The 25,379-nt window shown below is 40.5% G+C and overlaps 1 protein-coding gene across 2 annotated transcripts in view; it reads right to left on the bottom strand.

Moving 5' to 3' along the window:
- Positions 1–1,145: 1,145 nt before the first annotated feature.
- The window catches only part of LOC131467624 (zeta-sarcoglycan), a 289,872-nt gene continuing 265,638 nt past the window's right edge, over positions 1,146–25,379 (bottom strand). For both annotated transcript variants that reach the window (XM_058641640.1, XM_058641639.1), the window contains 2 exons: positions 16,671–16,794; positions 1,146–4,227 (listed from right to left, as the gene is read on the bottom strand). In XM_058641640.1, the coding sequence (XP_058497623.1) occupies positions 4,021–4,227; positions 16,671–16,794 (331 nt within the window). In that variant the 3' untranslated portion in view covers positions 1,146–4,020. The remainder of the gene's footprint in view (positions 4,228–16,670; positions 16,795–25,379) is intronic.

Below are 25,379 nucleotides of genomic sequence, written 5' to 3'. Positions count from 1 at the left end.
GTGTTTGCTTTGGTTTAAACACCCACAGATAAAGGAACATAGAATTGGTGAGGCAAAGTAGGAGATTGTGCACTACAATGAATAATCTCTCTTTGTGTCTTCTCCATCAGCAGCAGATAAATGTTACATAAATAAAAACGTGTTGGCTACATGGCACCCCAGTGTTTTGAAGCTGCAAATAAAGACCATGCAAACAAATGGCTGATAATAAAACATGTTTCTATTACACTATTCTGCAACGAGGAGTGAATTATCGTATTGTCTGGATTTCATCCCCAGTCGTCAACGAAATGAAGATTCTTTTTCAATAAATGTGTCCACTACAAAAAAAGTACAATATTATTACAATAACTGCCCAAATAAATAAAAATATGACTGGTTGTGTTTATGGCAATTTTGTTAAAAAACTGAGATAATCAATTGTGAGGCACACACTGTTTACCCAAGGTGATTTTCTATTGCAGTCCAATACATTAGCCTAAAGGCACATTTGGTATCAAGGTTTAGTCAAACATCACAACAAACAGATTTGGTATGAACTTCTGAGATTCGTGGTAGGACAATGATGAATGTGGTGAAAGCACTTCAATCACTCACTACTAAACAAGTCTAATGCTGTGTGATATTCCCCTCATTAGCACAGGTATCAAATAACAACTGATCATTACATAGATCATGGAAAAACTAGAGGAATATCAAACACCGTTAGTGACATATAATATGATTTAGGTTAATGATAAACTAACATTTTTATAAAAGTGATGATTGTACATTTAAAAAAAGTTGAAGACACCAAAGATTATTTTGAAAAACAATATTATTTTATTTTGTATTTTATTGGTATTGTTATATACATGGCATAATTTGTGCTTTTTTATTATCAAGAATAAAACCATAAGGTAACACATCAGAATTGTTTTTTTAAACCAGGATTGAATTGTTAATTTGCTCAACTGGATATACTGAGAACTCTACAAAACCAGGAGAGAGGGAAGGAAAAACATTGAAAACTTAATAGATAGATAGGTAGATTGATAAATAGTTTGTCCACACACTTGCAAATGGTCCACTGAGGGTGAACGTTCAGACTGTGATGTGCTTTTACCAACAGCAGCAAAGGCACCTGTGTATCACTTTGTTTAAAATAAAGAAAAAGAAAAAGATAAAGAAAAAAGAAAGTACGTCTCAGGGCCTCAATCCAGCGGAGTCTATTCACATATAACCATATTTATGTACCCATAATTCCTACCAAAGATTCCAGTAACTTCTATGTTAGCCAGCTTGAGAACATTCACACCAATAAAGACACATCTGAAATGTCATCTCAACATGATGGAGGGGTTTGTGTGTGTTTTGGAGTCTCAAAGTGCGGTCGTGGAAAGGGTTTCAACTTAGGACTCTATAGTTCGCATGGGAGCCTTCAACACTCATGTGGACAATGATAGAGAAATCTATTGGGTTATGACTGGGAGTAATATTAATGTCTTTTGGAATGATATGCTTTTCAAACACCACATTTGAGCATGTTACTTCAGTGTAGATGGTACAAGAACACCCAGGGCCTCACGTCAATGATCAATCATTGGTTCTGATAATGGAGAGGCTGCGATATGGTTTATAGCAACACAAATATGTAATTAGAATGGCCTCTCAGTGCTTCTTTCAGCAACATCTTCAAATGTGTCCTATAGAAAACCTCATTCGTCATAGAAGAATTTAGGACATGGAATTTGGGGAAAGATACTCGGCAAAGGAAGAGAGTGTTGGCTAGTGAAAAGAACATCTTGGTGAACTCTTGGACCTAGGTTAAGATTTGTAGACTCATGGGAGCCTCATTCATTTATCTTGTAGAGGTAAAAAGGAAGAAGCTGGATACGTTTTGCCTCAGAGTGGTGGTTCTTATAATTTAAAAAGTGGGACGAGAGGGTGTGCTCAAATGATTGTACTCATTACACCGCCTCACACTGGGGGTTTCTGAAAGGGGTCATGGGATGTTGACTTGGAGAGGACTTAAAACAATGTCCCTAATATCTGAACTGAAAATAACCAGAACTTTAACTTTAACTGCATTTTTGTCACAAAGTCTAGGTTTCCTGTTAGATCTGCCCATTTCCAGGGTTGTTATTTGTCATTAATTAACAAATTAATGGCAATAACCTTTCACTAGTGCCACAAATGACTGTATTAGATTGGCTGTAATTGGTTTCCTCCATACACTGGCTGAGTACAACCTTACAGGTAGGGTAAGAGTGATTAAAAAAAAAAACTTCAGACTTCAGATGTCATTTAGACCAGAAATGCTTTTGGATTTCCCACAAATAGGTGGAAAACACTCGACCAGCTGACTTAAATTGTTGCCAAACTCCAAGTTATCAGTACAAAATTGATTACAATTTGCTTGCTTATGTTGCTGAAGAGTTGAATGGAGAAAGATTGGAGGAGCAATTATTTGAGTATTGAGATATTGAGTTGATGCCAAAAGAGATGTGAGTGCTGATGAATAGATAGATAAACATGGGATAAGACCAAATTTCAAATATGACTGCTCAAAAGAAATGAGAGCGGTAAGGAAGCTAAGCAAGGGAAAAATTAAAATAAAAGATGGAGGGGGGACGACACAAGAGCAAAAAAAGTCATGCAAAAGCAATGAAAAACTCTAACAGGTAAGCTATTTTGGATGAAGATGTATAATACATCAAACAAGATCAGACTTGCTCTGACGATCACCTGAGTGCTACGTGTCTAGATATTAGATTCATACCATAAAATGTCTGTTCACCACAGCACCAAACAAAAACTAATACCTTATTGTAACCGGAATAACCTTTTACTGTATCTTCATTTTCTTTTTTCTTTTGTACTACACAGTGGAACTCAAAAGATATGTAGACAGACATTGGGTGGGGGGCATCATTACAACTGTGATTACATGAACATGGAGAAGAGAAAAATGGAAATGGTGGCAAAATATGGTAAAGGAGACCAGAAAGAACTACAAGAACATTAAAAATGCAAATCAGAGAATGCATAGGGGAAAAGCTGGTGGATACAAGACTGAAGCACAGTTATTTGCTTTGTCTATCCAATGGAGTGGAGTTAAAGAACATACAGCAGTCACTACAGGATGCATGTTAACGTGGAAGGGTCAAACTTCAACATTTAGGTTTAATATTATATGGGGAGGAGGGGGAAGGCCTTACTGGTATAGATTGGTCCATTAGCTAGCTTCCCACTAGAATAAACCATTGTTTGATTTAATTGTTAGTTACTTGCTGAGCTAGACCAAAGTCTTTACTGATGTCAGTTAGCCAACAGATAACCCACAATTCTAAGGCAGGGTACATCAGTCCCCGCTGGCAAATATGCTTGTCCACATCTTAGCATCCTTACAAAAGCCGGTGTGATTTCTAGATCATTTTGGTTAAACGGTGAACACAATTCACGTTGTTTGTAAAAGTTGGCTGTTGTCAAGCAAACCCCCCAAATGTAACCTTTGTAGCTTTCAGACACAATCGTTGCACCTATTCAATGATGGCAGAGGCAGCCACTGAGCATCTTGGAGAGAGACTGTCCATCCATGACCATCCATGCGTGATCTTAGCTTTTAACTCACAAACCCATCTAGTTGGCTTTTGCTTCCTGCTGAGTCATCCATCAACTTGAATTCATTAGCTACTGACCAATCCATATTAATTTGGTTGGTGAGGTCGCTTCTCACCAAGCTCTTGTCCAAGCTCCAGTCCTTTAGCTGGCATTAGCATCACTCCATGCCACAGTCCATGTTGATTTGGTCTGTTAGCAAGCGTTAAACTCTCTGCCAAGCTGTAAGCCATATAGTATTTGGTTGGTTAATGGACACGAACTTCTGGCCATGCCACAATCCATGTTGATTTGATCTGTTAGCTGGCATTAGTATCCCTCCAAGCCCTGATTCAGGAGGATTCAGTCTCTTGGCTAGCATGAGCTTCGTACTTCGAAAGTAGTCCATTTGTCCTGGGTCCATATGTCCACCTTATACTTTCAGCTCCAGAGACAAAAGTTACTTGTGGTTTGGCAGGTAGAGCCTTTCTCAGCTGGAGACAGGTAGAGCTTACCATTAGCGCAGGCACACAGCTCGTAGACAGTCTGTTTAGTGTAGGTGGTACCTGCAGGTGCCCCCTCCAGGGGATCCACAGCACTGCCGAGGGGAATGTTGCCCAGCCTGATGGTGTTGGCATCTAGAAAGATCTGTGAATATCCAACACAAGCGGATTTAGAAAACACTTGATCATAATGAAGAACAGCTGTCAACAACAAGAGCAGCACAACAGTACAATACAATTATACATGAATATGACATGGATTCAGAGACGTTGATGTTATGCCTGTCGAGAAGGGAGATCGCGTGGTCTTGACTAAGTAAACACAGAAAAACAGAAAAGGAGAAAGTTATGTCTTCAAAAAGAAGAAAATCATTTATATTTGTGAGTACAGACAAACAGAGAGCACATTGCTGTGGGGGAATGGTGCGATTGTAGACGTAGACTGTCAAAAAACATATACAGAGATAGTGAGGAGGTTTTTTTTACTTCAGGCTAACACTCTGGATTTCTGACTTAAACTGACAGGTATGTCGAACACTCAGCTTTGGTCGCATTTTGTCCAGCGGCTCACAATACTTCACATTAATGCCGTGTTGTCCCTGTTAACTGTGCTAACTGCTAACTGGGCTGCTGTGACTGACACACACGACTGCACTGAAAAAGCTATGAATGCAACAACAGAGGGAAACGGGGGGTGGGGAGGAGGGGGGAGGGGGAGAGGGAAATAAAAATGTCGAATCCAAAGTTATTGGAAGTATATGAGATGTCATAAAGAAAGGAACATAAGATGAATGAAGGAGAAGGCAAAGAATGCTATGAGGGACTGAGACACCCCACAAGTGAGAAACCAATTAGTATTACTAATGATTCTACGTTGGCTGACAGGGCACATCTCAATCTATTTAAACAACACACACACACACACACACACACACACACAGAATTAATAGATGTGCATTTATAAGCCACTGACCTCGAGATAAAAAGGAAGGTAATCAGAGCCTTAAAGGAGGTGTCATCCTTTATATAATAGTCAAGAAGTATTTTTCTACAAGGTCTCATGGACCTTGATGTGTTATATGGGGTGATATTTAATCAATAAATGAATAGGCAAACAGGATATGCAGTTTTGTCATCGCATAACATCCCCTAAGGGAAAAAATACACTTAAATTATTTATAGATTTTTAGACACAATACCTAGTTTTTGTTGGTGGCAACTTAAGCGTTACAGCCTCAGTAGATACATAGTGGTGTTGATCAATTGAGCTTTTTCAGAAAAAGTATTATTATAGAGCTGAAGTTCATTTAAAAACAGCTACTTTCACTGCAGCTGAAGTGAAAGCTAATTTGGCTATAAATATTTATGACTATAAGATCTAAGTTCTGGCAAATTACGTATTTCATGGCCATACCTTTTATTCCTATGAAGTTTAAACTATATACTGCCTTCATATGTAGACATGTTTATTATTTGCCAAATACTACGCTTTGCAAATAGGTAGTTTTAACACTTCCGTATTGACTTCAACTCACTCAACCAACTTATTAGCCTGCCACAGTCATTGGTTTTAATGGATACATAGTAAAAAATGACAATGGAACATTTCACAATGTAGTGAAAAACAAACATGTGCACTTCTTGTCCTATGTGCTGGGTAAAGAAAAATACCACACCCCATTTCTAAATGTCAATGTATCCCTTTTACAGGTCCCTGGTGCTCACCTGTCATCTTCCCTTTGGCTCCCCAATAAAAAGCTGCCAGGGCTCAGTTACAGCCTTACTGAGGAGAGGACTCAGTCACGGTTGACAACATAACCCAAATCTAATTCCAACACCCAGTTTGCCATAGCAACAAAATCCTGAACATGGGCATGGCAATGTGATGTGAGAATAGGGAGAGATTGGTGCGTGCATGTGGAAATGCCAATAAAATTACTGGTTATCCTCCCATAACATTGGAAACATCATGGCAACAAACTAAGGGGGAGTGAACAAATGGTGAAGATGGAGGAAGAGAGGTGACAAACAAGAACCAAAGAGGAGGAGGATGATAATTAGAGATTAGAAAATGGTGAGGATTAGAAATGACAACGTAAAGGAGGGACGGGATGAGGGAGAGATCAATAGCAATGAGCTGAGAGGTGAGGAGCCGGTGGATGGGAAGGGGAAGATAGAAATGGATCGGTGCTTGGTAGGTAATGAGGACAGTTCAGCAGAAGTGGTGGATGGACAGTTAGATAGATGGGTAAAAAGAGGGAAGGGAAGTGAAGGAAGAGGAGAGGAAGTCATTTGTTGTTGCTTTAGGTTGGATTAGTGCTGACATTCACCCGGAATGAAAGTGTCTGTGAGCATTAGGTTGACCTGTACACAGGGCATATAAGGGTCTGTGCACATGACTCTGAGTGTGTTTGAAAGTACATGTCTCTGTGAATATGGTTTATTTCTGCACATATTCAGTGACTTGGCTGCATTGCAACTGCATTCTACAATTGTGCTAACACTGACACCTTCACACCCTCATTCTTTTAGCTCTTTGAACAGGATAAGCAAAACAAAGTCAGGAAAAGGTCTGATCACATTGATATCAAATGTTATCCAAATGAACAACAATTTACAGCAATTCTCATTTGGAGTGTTCAATTCTTATTTGATCATTAGCAGCTTCTTCAGTGCACGTGTGTTAAATATTTTCTTCTCGGCTTCTCTCTGGGGGTTGGCACAGCAGATCATCTGCCTCAATCTTGCCCTAGCCCTTGTTTCCTCTTCTGTTAATCAAACTGTCCACATGTCCTCCTTCACAAAATCCATGATCCTTCTCTGTGGTCTTTTCCTTCTGCCCAGCAGCTCCTTCTTCAACATCCTTCTCCAACGTCCAATATATTCACTTTCCCTCCTCTGCATGGGAGCAAACCATCTCAGCCATGCCTCTCCTACATTATTTCCAAGCTGTTTAACCCGAGCCTTGAATATTCTCATCATGCCACATCATCATAGCATGTCTCCTCCTTTTTCTTTGCCATTCTCTTCCTTTGGATACTTCCCTGTATTTCCTCGTCCCACCACCGCATTTCCATGTCTCCTTTCCACTGTTCAGAGGATACACCAAACACCCTCCTGGTTGTATCCCTCACCAATTTAGCTGAACTTTCTCAATCATCTGGTAACCTTTCACTGCCTGTCGCAACTCCTCCCTGAACATTGTGTAGCCTTTTTCCTTCTTCAGCTTCCACTATTTAATCCTTGGCTCTGCCTTCATAAACGTCCCCTTCTTGGTTTTCAAAAGACATCCTACAGACCATAACCTATCATCCAATGCTGCCGTGCCGCTCTTCGCTTTCGTATGCAATATGAAGGACTTTTGCATAGTATATGCTCTGCAGCCTGTGAGCATCTTCCTCAACTCTATGATCCTCTCTTGACCTTCTGTTCTTTTACATTTCTCTTCTTAACTCCATACCTACCCAACACCTCCTCATCAGCTCTGTTTCCCTCACCACTAAAGGCTACATCAGATTCTAAAACAATGAAAAACTAAGCTGAATATAAACCAATGATGCAATACCAACTCAGGGATTTTAGCATTAAAAGTTTTCAATTTGTTTACAAACTGCACCCATGCGACTGCATGTGTGATGTATAGTGTGGATGAATCAGTGATTGTGTCATATGTACTGTATGTCTCCCCCATGGAGTTGTGAGTGTAGCATGTGTGTGGGTGGCTGGCTGAGTGTGTACAGGATAAATGTGTCTACACCCATATCTCAGTTAAGCAAGCACGTTGCTCTGGCTTCAGAGTGATGGCAAACATGTGGGAAGTGGCAATTATAGCGGGTCAGAACATTTTTCATGGATGATTTCCTTTGGCACAGCTGGGGCACAGGACAAAGAGTGTGAGGGTAAATGAGCTGTAAGGAGGGGAAGGTGGCAATGACAGAGCGAACTTTTCCTGGAATGAATGGAAGAGGTAAATGAGAGCAAAAGACAGCAGAAGAGAGGGGAAGTATTGGGGGTGGATTTTCAATTTGTGAATTCAAACTGTAACGAAAAATATGAAATATAATGGGATTGAAAAGCCAAAGAAATATCACTTTCACCTAGACTAGATGATTGAAGACTACAAAAGATAAGCATGTCTGATTAACTTAAGTGTCAGTATTCCATTCTGCTGACTAAAGCAGTGTAGCTAATGCCATTATTATTTCAGCTAACTAACTGGTTCCCTTTTGTGTAATTGCAATGGTTTGATGGCACGGCCGCCAACACTAGCATTGCAAATGTGTTTTGTTGCGAGCTCTCTAACATGATTCTAACCTCTGCTCTCTGACACTTCACCTCCAGGATTAGGGGAACTCACCTGATCAGTTCTTAGTCTTTTTGGGTCAAATCCAGTTTTGAAAAACAGACCTAGGACGTGACCCAGATCTGTTTGACCGTAGAAAATGTGCATCTCAGTCATTGGGTCTGTCCTTGGGACTTTCAGGGTGCATATATATGGACTATAACTGGTTTGTGCTGCACTCAGGCAGCAGGGGCTGTATTCAGATAGTTATCAGATTCACATTTCATGGTTGTCAAGTTGAGTCACACTTTTCCAAAGACTCAAGACTTGCACCGGTTTAAATCATGCTGACCTGGGACCAAATTAAATCAGAAAATGTCAACTTTTAGGTGTGACTGCAAAGGTGAAGGCAGTGAGGAGTTCATTGAGAAAGGTATGACGGATATTGACAGCACAATAGCAATGGAAAGAGAACTCAAGAGAGAACAGGAAGGCGGAAGGAACAAGAAAGCGGCAGTAGTGCAACATTAGAGATGCCAACTGCTGCACAACAACAACACCAACTGACAATAGCAGTTTATTGTAACCTCGCTCCCTCAAACACAGAATTCTGCACAGAAACACACACAATTGAACATCTTTGTTCACGTAGCCTCAGCTCATATTGGTTCTCGCGCTTCAGTCACACACACTCCAACAACACAAATAGGTGGGAGGTTGTGAAGCTATCTAAGTGTATTACACAGACCATTAGGCTTGTTGAAGGGACAGATGCTGGAATAGGAGCTGACAATGGACTAAATGACAGAGGCTGGTGAGAGACTGAGTGTAGTAACCCAGATACCCAGATGTAGATGGGACATAAAGCGACATTAGTCTGTACTGCTACACACATACCCACACACACACACACACACACACACATGTTACTGCTTCATTCATAGTGAGGACCCTCATAGACATAATGCATTCCCCAGCCCCTTACCCTAACCTTAACCATCATCACTAAGTGCAAAAACCTTAACCCTAACCGAAACCCAATTCTAACCCTAGTCCTTAAACCAGGTCTTACCTCCCAAAAAAAATATCATCCACTTCTTTCGGCTTTTGGCAGGTATTGTGTGTTAATGTTTTGTATTTCTTATAAACACAGTAACAAACATATTAAGATGCAGACTCTCAAATCACAAAGGCATATCCGTGGGAATAATGAATGTGAATAATAAATGAGTGCTTCTGCGTTCACAAAAAGTGTACATTCACATATTTGCATGACTTTCACAGCAACAGAGTATCCTGCAGGGAGTGACCCCCCGCTGGCAGTCTAATTCTCTAATTCACTCACCATTTTGCCTTAACCGCAGGTAAAACAACAACAAGAGTGGGAGAGAGAGAGAGAACACTAAGTCCCAGTGAACCAAACCAATAACACCTTCCGGCTACAGCTTCTTAATAAACTCAAACATTGCGTCAACAAACATTAAAACTCTATGGTAACCCAACTTTGTTAAGAGTTTGTGCTAACCTAAGTTCATCTCCCAGCAGCCAGTTTTATTTATATTATGAACACAACAAGAAATGTTAACCATGGTATATTTAATGTAATGTGATGCTGACCCATGGGCAGTATCCAGTTGGATGGCACCCATCATGCACAGGGATAAGTCATGATGACATGACATGATGTAGTGATGTCAGCAGTGGATTTCTTTCCACCAAAGTTCCAGCTAATGCTCCTCTGATATACCTTGAGATGCAGGGATTACCCATTGAAACCACAAACCACTGTTTTTTAGACAGTATTTGCTTCATGTGTTGCAATATCACTCACTGGGGTTTATTTCTGCGCCGTCTACCTCTAAACAAAAAAAAGGAAATTAACATCAAAACCTTACAATTTTGCCCACTAATAGGTACGCCAGTGTACATTTACATTTAAGTATTTAGCAAACATTTCTATCCAAATTTACAAAAGCGGAATAAGCTACATCCACGAAATCCACGAGATACGAACAGTGGATTGGCAGAGGGTGAGAGTGCAGGGATAAGGTAAGTGCTAAGATCCCACTGTACTGGACCTTTTCCACTCAAATAGTACTACAACTAATACTACAATGTATTAATATGGAACCTACATTGCTCCAAATTTGTACAGCTGACAACTGGCACTGACAGAAACATTACCAACACGTGTCAAACGTAGGTTCCATAATTTGAACTCTGACTAAAGTCTCTTCATATCGGGAGTTGTCAGCTAAACGAAATAGTGAGTGAGGTGAAACAACTTCTCTCCAATAAAGAGGATGGAGATTAGTGCTGCGTGGAATGTGACACGTGACAAAAATGACTAAAGGTCTGAAAAGATTGATTGAAGTTAGAGCAAAATTAACCAACAAAGTGTTTAGTACAGACACGGTGAGAGAGCGGACAGAATTGAAGGGGGAAGAAAATGGATGGACAAGAAAGAATGAAAAGCAAATGAATGTAGGAGAGAAGGAGAGATTAAGGGCGAGGGAGAAAGAAAGACAGAGATAAGTTGATGAAAAAGGAGGACTACAGGAATCCTGAGAGGAGCTGTCAACTCTCATTGGGTTTGATTTTAATGGAAGCCAGTGCTCTCCTACCTCTAACCCATTTGGCCCTAATTCCAGTACTGCTTTCCAAACTTTTTAAACTTTAATGGCCCCTTCTTAACTGCCAGCTGCTGACAACATTGATTTGGCTTTAAGCCGCGCTGTCCTCCACGCCTTTATTTTCTACTGCAAAATCGACAGAAACATCTATTTTCACACATCCTCGTGCACCTCCCACTCATCTGATCCTCCCTCTGTCCTCTGTTCATCTGCTTCCCTTTGTTCATTTGATGGTGTCAGCGTCTGAGGAAAGCTTGGATGAAAATGGATAGAAAGAACCACAAGACAGATAAAGTTATTTTGAGGAATTCATGTGGATATTTTTTTTTTCCGCTTTTTTTCTAAATAGAGAGGAGAGTGGGTTGAAATAGAGAGAGGAGATACTTTATTTACAGCCAGTGGGAGATGTGTTACACAGATGTAATGACATGTTGTAGCAGTGTTGATGATGAGACACATTTACTGTTTAGCTATACTGCTTTGTTTCCTTTGCAAAGGTTATATCTTACTGATTAAAAGAAATGAATCTTTTGGGAATAAAGTCGTAATATTATGAGAATTAGATGCCATTGACGTCATCATCGCCCTGCGATGGACATCCAAGGGGAAGATGACAAGAATAAAGTCGTAATTTTACAAGAATAAAATTTCTTTTTTGTCATTATCTAACGTATTATTATTAAATAGCAACAGCAATAGCACAGATGTAACCAGCTTTATCCTACAGTTGACAGAAGATTTCCTCCAAGTCTGTGTTGGTGTGGTTTGCAACCCTTATGTGGAGGACAAAGCGGTAGAAGATGAGAGAGTGAGTGATTTGATCTCATATGCATATTAACCCCTTAGAACACAGATCATTTTTGGCTGCTTTTTTTCCATTAGCCTACTATGTTAAAACATAGAGTATATACAGAGGGTGTAAGAATGTGCAATATAGAGTTTCTTATATCCTTTTTCAGCAATCTGATGGAAAAAGATTTAATTTTCACCAACTATATTAACACACCTGAGCAAAACGTACTCAAAATGTTTAAAATCAGAATGAATTTGACGGAAAAAAAACCCACACATACCCCCAGGATGTCCATATAAGGAGTTGTGTATTATTACCATGGGTGCACCTGCAGCACTGATCCATGCTGATGGCTGGTGCCATCATGCACCTATGGGTGTCAAAATTATGCCAATAAATGAATATAAACATGTCTTAGGTTCGGAGTTTGCCCGTTCTCCCCATGTGCACGTGGGTTCTCTTCAGGTACTCGAGCCAAAAGCCCAACACAGTCCAAAGACAAGCAGATTCCAGGTCAAGTTAAATTGAGCGTAGGTGTGAATGTGAGAGTGAATGGTTGCTTGTCTCTGTATGCTGATGGACTGGAGATGTACCCTCTTCACTCTGTTTGCCTAGACAGGCTCCAACTCCCCCCATGACCTTGAACAGGATAAGCAGTAGAAGATATGAATGGATGGTTGTCACAGGTTATTAGAATAAAAAAAAATATATACTGTGTGTGTATAGCTGTCTCCAAACAACAACACATCCAAATATAAAACAGACTCACTTTGTAATGAGAAAGTTGTGCGAGACATCAAGCACCACAGTCATAAAATGGTTCAAGGTATCTAGTAATCTCCATAGAAAGCAAACAAGAAAAATGTTGGCACAGGACCAGGGGAGTACGTAGTATCCTGGGAGTGGAAAAAAACATGGTGGTAAACTGACTGCAATGCGTCCTGCCTTTCTTCTTATTTGCCAATTTCTATTTGTCGTACTCATTTTTCTCTTCAGGTCTGTTTCCATCTGTCCTTCTGCCTGCTGTCACCCAGACACAACAGGGAAATTATTATAAGTGCAGTGTGTGGTTTCCTGTATATGGATATCAAAGGACACCTTTGTGCTGAGTAATTTTATGGGGTAAATGACTTTTATTACTTGCCTAAAATGAGAACTTTAATAACTCAGAGTATTTACCATTCTAAACCATGCTACTGCACAACAGAAAGTGCCATACATGTTGATCTAATTCCTTTGTTTCCTTGACATGTGTGACGTAAGCAGAACCCGTGTGTAGTACAACATTAACTTAGATTATATCTCTTACCATCCTTTGGAGAACTTTAAAAGAACATTTCCTAACACTGGCAAAGCCGCTTGGCATAAGTGAGTATGGTGGCCTCTGGTATCAAACTGATGGGAGACATAAACACGTAAAATATAGAATGGAAATAATTGGAATGTGTAAAAGATGTGCAGTTGTTGAAACAATTTCCGACCGTAGAGCATATTTTTGTTCATTATGGTGAGCGATGCAAAAAACAAAAACAAAAAAGAAACATGACAAACAAGAAATGGGATACTACACTAATTATAATCTGGAGCATATTTTCTGTCTTAACGCTTCCTCTTCAAAGCTGTTATAGACATTTATCAAGTCAATGTACCTCTAAATCTCTCACATTTCCTCTGGGGCAGTGTAATTACATGGGCCTCCCAAAACACATTTATTCTTCTGATAAGATTTCTTGTGAAGTTTATAAAGTTGTGCTTTGGTGAAAATCGCTTTTTCCTCCCCGTCCTTTAGCGCTTGAAGTACACGGTGACAAGGTTGAGAGTGTGTCCTTCATTTTCTTCAGCCTTTCACAGTTTCAGGCCCACAGCACAATCATTGTTACACTAATGGTATTGTTCAGCATCAATAGGATGACATGACATCTATTTATGGAGGGATGGCAGGGAGAGAGAGAATAGATGATGAGGGAGCAGAAGGACAACATGGAACAGTAAAAAAAAAGATGACAGAAAAGAGGTACAAATATTATAATACCCCTTTCTCTTCCCTCCCTTTACCCTGTGAACTGACAGCCACAGTGATGTATAACCCTGGCAGTGGAAAGTTAATTAGACAGGCAGGGTTACTTAGAGATGAAGGACTGAAAGGCTGAGAGGGAGACGGGAGAGGAGGATCAGGAGAAGGTGTAGGAGAAGAAAGTGGAACAAACACAATAGGAGGGATAGAAAGGAGCAGGGCAGAGATATAGAAGACGGTGAAGAAAGTAAACAATAAGTAAACAAAGGAAGACATGACATGTAGGGGAAGGAAGTTTAAATAAGAGGCAGAGGGCCCGGCTAAAAGTACGCTTTGCCTTTGCACTTGGTTCAACTACAGGTAGAATCAAAAACATAAATTACAACAACAGCCTCGATCCCTCTCTCTGTCAGTGTCACCTCTTGTGCACGGCTCAAGGACACACTTAAACATGTCATGTGCACTGCTGGGCAGGTGACTGGATGTCTGCCCTCCATCACTGAAGTGCATTCCACAGACCAAGAGATTGGGATAAACAAAAGCAGACGTGCAGACTCAGGTGGTTTTCTCTCCTCCTGGACCTGGACCTGCACCTGCCTGTATTCCCACTAAGGTAAACCTGACAGGTCACTGGTCCATCACAAGGGTGACACACACACACACACACACACACACACACACACACACACACAGACAGACACACCTGTATGTGTGAAGACGACCGTTCTGAAACAGACTCAAATGGAAATTTTGTTTCCCCAGTTAAATTATTTATCGCACTGTCTCTAAATGTTTTATTCCCCTAGTCGTTGCCCCTATGACAACCCTTAAGACTAGTCTTATAGCAGTGACATTTTCATCCAAAACTGAGATATGTTGGTGTTGTCAGAACCTTTTGGAGCCTTTGACATCCCCGAGAGTATTTTATAAGAACAAGAATGTTTCTGTTGTAAAAAAAATAAAAAATCTAATACTATGATTATGATGATGGTTCATTAAAACTTAACTTCAAGGTTGTATCGTACTCATAGACTCCATAGATGGATGTAAAAAAAACTGCTCTTTCAGCAGTCAATCATTTCACCCAAGCTCTTAAGAGGCATTACATCATACACTGAGTTTATAGCATGTGGGACTGAGACTCTTTATTTCCATCCATCTTCTACCGCTTTATCCTCCACATGAGGGTCGCGGAGGCTCTTTATTTTGAAATAGTTACATTTATTGATTGTAACTTTGTTACAATTAAATAGAGAAAACATATACGTCCACTTGAAGTATTACCAGTACTGCTGGTAAGTTTTGCTACTGTATTTTGGATGTTTTGACAGCTAGCTGGGTATTTAATCATACTTTTTCAAAGCATCAAATACCCAGTGCTGACCTTCCTGTGATTCTAATACTTTTCATAACTTAAGTCTAGTGGAGGGGAAAAAAAGGAAAGAAGATTAGAAAGTAAAAGTTGAGAAGAAGACAAAGATGAGACCAAACTAAGACAAAATAAAACGAGGTTGATACAGAAGATGAAATGAGAAATAAGTTTTGCGGAGGAGCATCAAACTTTTACTGTTGTTTTCAAAGACTTCTGTTATCAAAAGTGTGTCCACACATTTTTGTTCATGTCCTGGTGGGAACTTCAAACACACACCAACCCAGAGGGACGCTAATCACTCCTGCAGACACAGTTAAGGACCTTGTGGGCAACTGTTAGTGACATCTAAACTCCTGTTTAGGTTTTGCAACCAGAAATTCACAGCTCCTATTGGATGATACCAACATCACACTGTGTCCACTCATGCTTTATCGTCTACATTCCTCTAAAATTTGGAGGATAATTTACCAAATGACAACATCTGATTCTAGCAACTGAGACTATTAACTGCTTGGGAAAATGTTTACTGACTTTTCTTTTTCCAAATCAATTGTGGCAATTCAGTATATTCTTCCTTCCTGTTTAGCTTGCAACCCGGATGACTACACCTTTTAAAAACAGTCTATGGTCCATACAGATTTTTAAGGGTCAAGACATGGTTTTAGGGTAGAGGATACAGGTGAAATCTTATGACATGTGGAGTTAGTATTAGAGGCTCACACCTTCAGGTGGGTATTATTGTCCTCAGAGGTACAGTGAAATGTAGAATTATGGTTGCATGTGGGCTATGCATGATAATGAGAGTCTGTGCATTTGTGATTGAAGAAAGTGTGTGTGACTGACAATGACAGTGAGTGCAATGAACAAGAGAGGCCTATTTTCTGTTAATTACTGAGTTAATGACACACTGCTCTAGCAGACATGCAACATGGCAGGCTGATGAGCTTACACACACACACACACGCACACACGCACACAAGAGGATAATGGCTGTTTGAAACATGGCACGTTGCAATGCAAAGAGCTTGACAGTGAGATGGCAGGGTAAAAATGAGACACGCACACACACATACAGAGCAACAATTGACAGGGAACCTCATCAGACCAGCTTTAATGAAGTCACTTCTCCCAAATAGAAGAGGGGAAGAAAAGAGGGATGAGAAGAGGAGAGGAGAAAAAGGAGGACAAGGTCGCCTGGATTGATGACGCTCATTAGCTTAATAAGGTTCTTTAATGAAGTAGGCCCAACACCATAGACTGCCACACAGTATAGAGACGAACGAACACACACACACACACACACACACACACACACAGTTGCACTGCTTTTGCAAGTTTCTGTTGTAAGTGTAACACAAAGGGAAGTAAAGATAGTATAGCAATTTTGGCATATTAAAACGTGCCAATAAAAAACCTACAGCTGCTCACTGGCAGCATATTTCAACAATATAAACACAAAGGCAACAAGAGCTTTGTTTGAAAACCCCCACTCACCTCTCCTTCTGAGGACTGCAGGAGGAGGTCTTTCCTACAGGACGCTGTGAAGTCTCCCACTCCAGCGTTGACCTCGACGCCTCTGGGGGCCTCAAGGGTAAGAGTCCGAGTCGGGGACTCCAACCTGGGAAACAGGGAGACACACAAATGCAACGCTGCTTTAGCCACCATTTGACTATTCCTACTGATCAATAATGAATCGGCTGTGAACGAGGTTCTCAACTCTCCAGCTCGATCAAAAGCAGGAGAAATGTATGGTTGTGCTGATAAAGCTAACATAACAAAGGAGAAATTAGCATGGGCTGATTGATGGTTTAGTCTCGTTTAAAGGCCTCAGTGGAGTACTACACCCCTGAAACTGCACATGGTACAACATAAAATAGCACGCCGCCTCTTGAATACACAATTTGGAAGTGAAGAATGGCCGCTGTTTTTCTTTTCCCTTTAATAGCAGTACATTTTGACTTTTTACGGTTGGTCTTCAGAGATAACAGTCCTGCTTGCAAGTAATATATAATAATAATCTAGGCCCTTAAAGTGATATACTGTGCAACAGTGCATCACAATTCTGTAAAATGTGTTGATGTGAGGGAAGCTTTCAAAAACCCTCCTTAGGACATGCCCATGTCTTTGTTATAGGATCAATATTGTTTTGTTTTTTATGCTATTTTTTAACTGTATCATTGCATGTGTTTTATTCTTCTGTGTGTGAAGTATAAAGACAACCCCATGGGGCAAACACTGCAAACTATAAATGCTGTGGTGTGAAGCATTGGCCTCTGTTTTATATACCTGTCCCTATAAAAATAAACATTTCACACACAGCAAAGGCAGCAGTTGAGGACAGTGGTGGCAGAGGACTGTTCCAATGTGCTTGTTTGCATGGTTTTGATCCAAACTGTTTTCTGATTATGTCATGTGCCCATGCATTAGAAGTTGGATAACTCAAATAAAAAAAGGATATATCACACTGCTACATCAATCAGGGGATACATTTCTGTGCTTGTCACCATGTGCATTTAGAGTGATTCAGTAAATGGCTATTTTTTTTTGAGATTCTGAGATTTTAGTGGGCTTTGACAAAACCTATGAGAATTAAAGAATGCAATATTGAAGTACCATGGCCTTGACTGGCTTTACTCTCCTTTGAGCCTATTGGGTCGACAGCTACGTCTGTGATTTGAAGTAGAAAGAAAACACTGAGATGATGAAACCAAGTGGCAACCGCGTGTCACCTGCAACCAGGCACCTATTGGATGATACCAGCTGTCAATCACACTGGTGCTCACTCATGTGTGCTGTGCTTTATCATCTAGTTTCCTCTAAATGAGAACATTATTTAGAAAATGTACAGCATGAGCTATTAAAGAAGATCTGAGTGAGACAATTAACTGCCGAGGAAAATGTTTACTGATGCTATAAATCAAATGAGAGGAACTCATTTTCCCATTGACTTCCATTCAAACTCGTGGAGTCACCCCCTAGTGGCTATTGAACACATTCCTATTTCCTGATTGGCTTCTGGAGGAAAACGGAAGAATACGCGTGTTATTAAAGTGGATCAGTAGATTGTGCTTTGTTCAAAGGGATGTTGCAAGAAAAGAGAAATAAAGAATGCAGGGAGAATTACAATTACTGAGGTGGGATGATAGCACAAAGATCCAAAAAGCTTTACTTTAAGGGCACTTTTTTCCAGATATGCTTTGCTTAAAGCTCCAGTGTGGAACTTCAGTTGCCCCCTGAGGAACTCCGAGTAATTACAAAAGACACCACCCCTCCACCACATAGCTGCAATAAATGTTTATCCCATCAAAGTGCTGAATGTCCATTTTTTTTAGCAGTAGAAACTACTTCTGAAACTTTTTGTGGGTGCTTAATGTTTTTGTTCATACCACAATTATTCGCAGCCCCCACACTGCACAGTGCGGGAATGTCTGCAGGCGAAAAGAGAACAAAACACAGCTCTACTGAGAAACACAGTCATAGCAGCATGGAGCTGATAGGCGTAATCAGCACTGTGTGAATTCATTTTTGCCCGACATTTATTTATATTTAAAGTTTACGCAGTGCACTTTGAAGGTCACGTCGAAAAACACAAGCCAAAAGGTATAGTAACTAAACTCATGATCAGTGCCCACTCTGTGGTCGAAATAAACAACCACCAATGCCTTAGCGCAAAGCCGTTAAACTGGCAGTAATCATACTAACCAATCTTTTTAATGTTCTTTCCTTCGCTGGACTCCACAAGATACAGGGAATGGGTGTACCCTCCTCACAGACACTTTTCTGGTTTCACTGTGAAGATGGAACTACTACCAGAGAAAAGCTCCCTTGACAGAGGTTTTCCATGTTTGGTTGCACACAAGTAATGAACATGAACTTAAGAGGACATTTGTTTTTAAATTTATTTTCAAGGTGTTTACACTTTTTTTTTAAATTCCATTGCAAAAACCAATCACTGTGTTATAAAACACAAATTAACTGATTGATTCCGTTTATTTCTGATAACATTTTTAATTGGGTTTCAGACTTCCCTTTGTGAAAGCAGGCTGAAGTCGGGCTGTTCGCAGTCATGTTGAGATACACGCAACGGATTTATAAATATGTTTGCAGCAGAAGTTAGTATTCTCATCCTGTAATTTAATCTTCTACCAATGAACGTGGGTTTATTGGTGCGTATAAGAATAAATGACTGACAAGGTGCTTGTTTTTGAGCGATGGAAAGCTATATTAGGAGTGGAAGTAGTAGAAGATATATTGATTCTACTGAATTTGTCACTGAAGTTATTCTGGGTTGAAGTTAAAAGGTTCTGGAGGTGTAGAGGAGTGGTGAGGTGGATTAAAGGTGAGGGAAGGTTTGCAGCTGTGCAGTGCTCTGCATCCAAGTGATATAATAAGTGTTGGAGGTGGACACTTCACACTGAGCCCGACCTATTGATTAACACAAAATATAGCATATGCTGCCACAGAGGTTAAGCAGAGGAGAAATTTAGAGACAGGCAGACGTGTAGACAAGAGACAGTTGGAGTGCATGAAAAAAGAAAACCTTATCAGTCATTATCCTACAGTTTAGCATTTGCAATGGGGGGGAGGTTGCTGGTCTAGTCAACAGCAGTGAAAATCTTGCTGTGGTTTGACAGCTGAGGCAATTACAGTGACACTGCTGCAGGCTGAAACCAGCTCCGATAGGCGCACACACACACTCACACACACACTGTGTATTCAAAAATTCTTTCGAGCCCTTCAGTTTTTTGACATTTTGTTATATAACAGACTCCTGCTAAAACAGTTAAATAGTTTTTATTCTCCCCAATGAATCAGTAGTCACTTCCCCATAATGACAATGTGAAGTGCACACTAATTTAAAACAAAAACAAAAATCTAACATTGAGCTTAGTTGTTCAGTATTTTCACTCGGTGCTTCGTTGAGCTACCTTCAGTTTAGCAATGGAAGGCATTGTGACTTTGTGGATACAAGATTTCTCTGCCAGACTTCTCTATTGATCGTTTGAAGCTGTCTGTCAGGTTGAATGGAGACTGTCATGGGACAGCCTGTTTTTTTAGCCACTCAGGGATATCCACAGACTTGTCTCTGAGCCCCTTTGCTGCTGTCCTGGGGACTAAATCCACAGTATGACACCGCTAGCCCAACGCTTCATTGTTGGGACGGATATCGGGCACTTGATGAGTGACGGCAGGTTTCTTCCAGATGTGACATTCAAACTGTTCAGTCTTGGTTTCATCAGAGCAAATAATCATGTGTCTCACAGTCAGAAACACAAAAACAAATCTCCTTATCTGTACAGTTTCTGTCCATTGAGGGACTAAACCATGTATCATATAACTATCAACAAATCAGAGTGCAGGATTAATCGCTTCCATCAACTTTAGTCTCTAACTCTAAACCACTCAGTACTACATTTATACAAACATACAGTATGAAGCAACACAGACATTTCTGGCCCCTGAGTGGTTGTGGGTTTACCTTGTGCAAATCACAGAGTGCTGCAGCTAGATGTTATCTTTGGAATTAATATAATGAGAGCTCCCCTACCTCTCTATTTCCTACATCATTCTTCCCTTTCTCCTTCCCACTCCCTCAGACACATACCAATATTCCCCAGCCCCTTCATTGATTTGTCCTGACCTTCAGTCACGACTAGGCCATTTTATACAATGTCCATATTCGTCCAACCTGACAAGATAAGCAGGACAGGAATACATCAACATGAAAAAGGTTTTTATCTTAATTAATTTAGCGAGGGGGGGGGACAGAGGAGGACGAGCCGGGAAGGGGAGAGGCGCTTTATGTATTTCTTGTTTCTAAAGGGTTCAAATATTGACACAACCTGTGAGGCACGTCGTGGCGTTTAAATAATACATTCTCTCCATGCAAAACTGGCTTCATTCAGCACTCAAATCTCACCGTTTATTCACTGTACAACAGGAGACACTTTGAAATGTTATGGCAAAAAGGGGAAAAGTGTTACCTGTAACATTAAAAGTGGTTTTATTCAAGTACATGATGACAGCAGTATCTACATGCAGGATCCCAAAACTGAAACAGCTAAATGGACTCTACCCACCACTAGTTTGTCATTTCAATCTGTGCTCTCCTCTTTCTGTATTAAATGATTTGCCCGCATCCTGAGAGCTGAGGATGTCTGTAGTTGCAACTATTTATCTCAATATGTGCTTTTCTGGCTGTTAAGGCCAACTGCCATTTTTGAAACTAGTGGTTTGATATAAATCAATTAAGTACATTAATCATTGCAATGTAAGGGGGGAACCACATGGCCTAGTGCATCGTTTCCCAACTCTGGTACTCAGGGAACACTGCTCTGCATGTTTTAGATGCAGGGCAACATCTTAAACATGCAGGGCAGTGTTTCCTGATGACCAGGGGTGGGAAACACTGCCCTAGTGGACAGGGAACTCGGCTTGTAACCTGACAGTTTCTGGTTTGAATCCCAGCAGGTCAAGGGGTACCTCTAAAAAAGGTACCCAGTCCATTGATTGGGTTAATTGGACATGCTAAATTGACCCCAGCCACGGGGTGGCCACATCCAGTGTACTCCTAGTGCCGGTCCCAAGCTCAGACAAATGGCAGGGTTTGCGTCATCCAGCTTAAAATCTCTGCCTAATAAAATATGTGGTTAAACGCTGTGGTGACCCCTAGAGAGAGCAATAAAAAATCCTTGTGTCCGTACGAAAAAATACATATATCCCTCATCCCCACTTGATTTTTGTTGAGGAGAAGCTGCTGATGACCTTCCATTCCTGAAGGTGAAAAGCACGGCTTCACCACAACTTACTCTAACTGCTAGATCACATATTCCAAGTTTTCAATCATAAGAGAAACATCTGACTTTAACTCAAGAGCTCAGAGAACAAGTTACAGAGACTGATACATCCTTTGGCCATTGGATCAATCTGCATTCATTCAAAATAAATGACTTCATTTGAGGTATTTTTCTGAGACGATTGGAAAAAGTGGTGCAGAAAATACTACGGGAAATGTTCAAACCTGGGCTGTTTATGATTTATATTTCCCAGGAAACTTCACTGACAGTCATCCTGCCCTTTTACTTTTCAGAAGCGCTGAAGGCCACACGACCTTATTGCCATCTTGCCAAACCTTTAACCTTTTCACACTAAATGCTCCATCACCGGCTTGGTGCACCCTCTCACCAACACCCAACCCTGTGCAAGATGCACTTTGAAAACTTGGTGCTGAGTGATGCATTCAGACAAGATTGAAGACACGAGAAAGCCTTTGACTTTTACAGAGTTACACTGTGACAGAATGCAGGACAAAAAAAATCTCCTACATTTTCCAGTGAGTTTGTGTTAAATCACCCCATGACACTGCAGGTATGTCGGGGGGGAAATGAAAGGAGAAAGCCCTGGGGCTTTTTTAAACATTATAAAAGTCTTTATAGAGTTACTGAAGAGGGACAAGGTATATTAATGGATTGTCTTTGTGAAAAGACTATATGTGTAACGTTTGTGTGTGTCTGACAGACAACTGTGTGCTCAGATGAAAAAAGGATTTTAAGATCACTGAAGTGCAGATGCTCCACAGAAACTCTGGATACTCAAAGAAACCCAGCTCAATATGTGTCTTTCTGGCTGTAAAGGCTATAGGCATGAACAATAATCTATTAAATACATTCTATTAAATGATGTATATAACTTCAGATACTTTGTTACCCTAACCCACTTTCCAAGAGTTGCTGTGTTTGCACAGTTATCTTACATAAAAAATCTGTGAGATACTCTAAACCAAGTTTCAGGGTCTTGCTCTCCCCCCTTTAATTATTGTGAAACACGGACAATAAAGCAGGTGATGGCAGACCACACAAGGAGAAACAAAGTACCTCTGATGGGGCACCAAGCTGATTTAACTTAATAAGTAGTAAAGGACTAGTCTTACTTCTCCACAAGTTCAGTCGTTCTATCTATTGACATACAGGGAAAAAAGTTGGAAATGTATATAGTCTCAAAGTGGGTAGAGGAAAAGAATGAGCAAGTGGATAGATGATAAATGATTAGTCAGAGGAAAAGTTTACAAAACTAGTCTCAAGTTTGTTCCTCAGTAATAGATAAAACTATGACTGGAAAATATTAGGATACATTATTCGGAACCATCGCCAGGTTTGTTTGAGTTAATTACTGGTTTGTGCCAAAGGTAAAAACACTTCCCACTCTCTCTTTCAAAAAACATCTAACATCTAAAAGTAAAGTAAATCTCTTTTCTTGTGTAACCCACAAAAGCCCTGCAGCATTATGCTTATCTTTTAAAGGCTTTTAACTAATTAGTTTCACGAGGAATGATCCACCACCGTTTCAACGCGGACCAAAGATTGTTGCTTTTGAATAGAAGAAAAGAAATAGAAATATTAACAAAAATAGCTTCTTGTTTAGTTTCTTGACACTTCAGTACAAGTGTAATTACAGCAAAACACATGAAGTAAGAAAAGGAGGACCCAAACGCAGGTTGCAAAAATGAAAAAGAATCTCTAATGAAAGAAACTAGCAAAAAAAAATACCTTGATATGGAAGGTGCAGAAATATGGAGAAAATGAACAGGAAGTACATGCAAGCAAGAAAAACATAAAAGTTTAAAGACAAATGTCCAAACAAAGGGTGCCTGGATAAATCCAGGGGTTGTGACAGAACAATGCATTTGAGTATTTGCTTTGCTCTAAGTTGTTATTTTGAGATAAAAAATGTGCTTCTTTAGTCGATATTTCAAAACGGTGGAGCCTGAGAGAAAGAACTATAGGAATCTGAACAAAGTTACTGAAATAAACAAATTATCCAACCAAGACATTGGGGAGCACTGAGACTAAATAAAACTAGGGAGGCATGGATAATCAGACAATCAGACTGAGTAATAAGACACATGTGAAACTCATTACAGCGGGGCAGACACAAAACAAAACTCAAGAAGGTAAAAACTTCTTAATAAAACCCGAAATAAGAAACAGAAAACAAGACACAGGACATTAAAAAGTCCAAAGACAACTGTCCAAAGAAAGGGTTCCTGGATAAATCCAGGGGCTGAATTCCAGACAGCCCTCAAAAGTTTTAACACAGAGACGGGTAGGAAGAGGGGGGTTAGGAGGAGGGCAAAGGGACGACCCAAGATCAGGCCAAGGAAAGTGGAGGGTGTGCAGGCAGATGGCCTGGAGTCAGAGCAGGCCCATAGGGAAGTTCAAGGAGACGCCTGGGTGGCAAGGCAGCGAGACAAGGGTCAGGCCGACAGTGAGGGCGGAACCCCTCTGGAGGCTCATGGACAGTCTCCGACTGAAGGTCAGGGGCATGAAGAGCTGGAGTCAGCCAGATCACACCCACTGACTGAAGGCCAGGGGCACGAGGAGCTGGAGCTGGCTGGACTACCGCCACCAACTGAAGACGAGGGGAAAGAGTTGGTGCCAGTGAATCCAAAGAACTGGGCAGCAGCGAGCCCGGAGAGCTGTGGCTGGTAAAAAGTCCTTGATTGAATTGTGAGATGGTGTCTGTAAACCTGATGGCAGAAGGCGCACTGCCTCTGTCCTCCCTTAACTCCACCCTGCACTCACGGGGAGGATGAGAGTGCCAAGTTCCCATAAAAAAAATAAATCAGCTGAGTCCATATTTGTTTGGTTCAGTCTGTCACAAAGTAAAGGAAGGAGGACCCAAATGCAGAAAACGGTCTTTAATAAAACAAACTAACAAAAAGGCTAAAAGAAAAAAGAAAAGTTGCAGTTTTGAGTTAAAAAACAAAACTGTGGACAGTCTCCTATTCTTCTTTAGACAGTATTTCAAACGGCAGAACCTGACAGTAAATGTCTCTGGCAGGGGTGAAAGTAGGCCGGTGCAGTCCTGTACCGTGTACCACCAAAGGATTTACTGGCGGTACACATTACAAGAAAGAGAGGAGAGAGCAGCTGCCTCATGTATAAATGGTGTGTACCGCACATATAAAAATGAATGTGGTGTGAAAATATGAGGAGCGCACTGCAAACTCTGGTGTGTTGCTGTCAGGTGCTGACACCTCAATAAAAAGCACTGAAACTAAACCACAATGTTTCAAGAATAATATTTTCTCACTGAAGCTACAGCGACATGCAGCCTGTGAAAAACAATAATTATGTCACTGATACACCATAAAGTTTTTATCCTTTGATCAGAGCGATTGTGGAGAACGAAAATGGTCCCCCA

The sequence above is a fragment of the Solea solea genome, chromosome 10, assembly GCF_958295425.1.
Source record: "Solea solea chromosome 10, fSolSol10.1, whole genome shotgun sequence".
Classification (NCBI taxonomy): domain Eukaryota; kingdom Metazoa; phylum Chordata; class Actinopteri; order Pleuronectiformes; family Soleidae; genus Solea; species Solea solea.
Note: the sequence above shows the minus strand (reverse complement) of the source record. Positions and strands in the feature narration are given on the sequence as shown.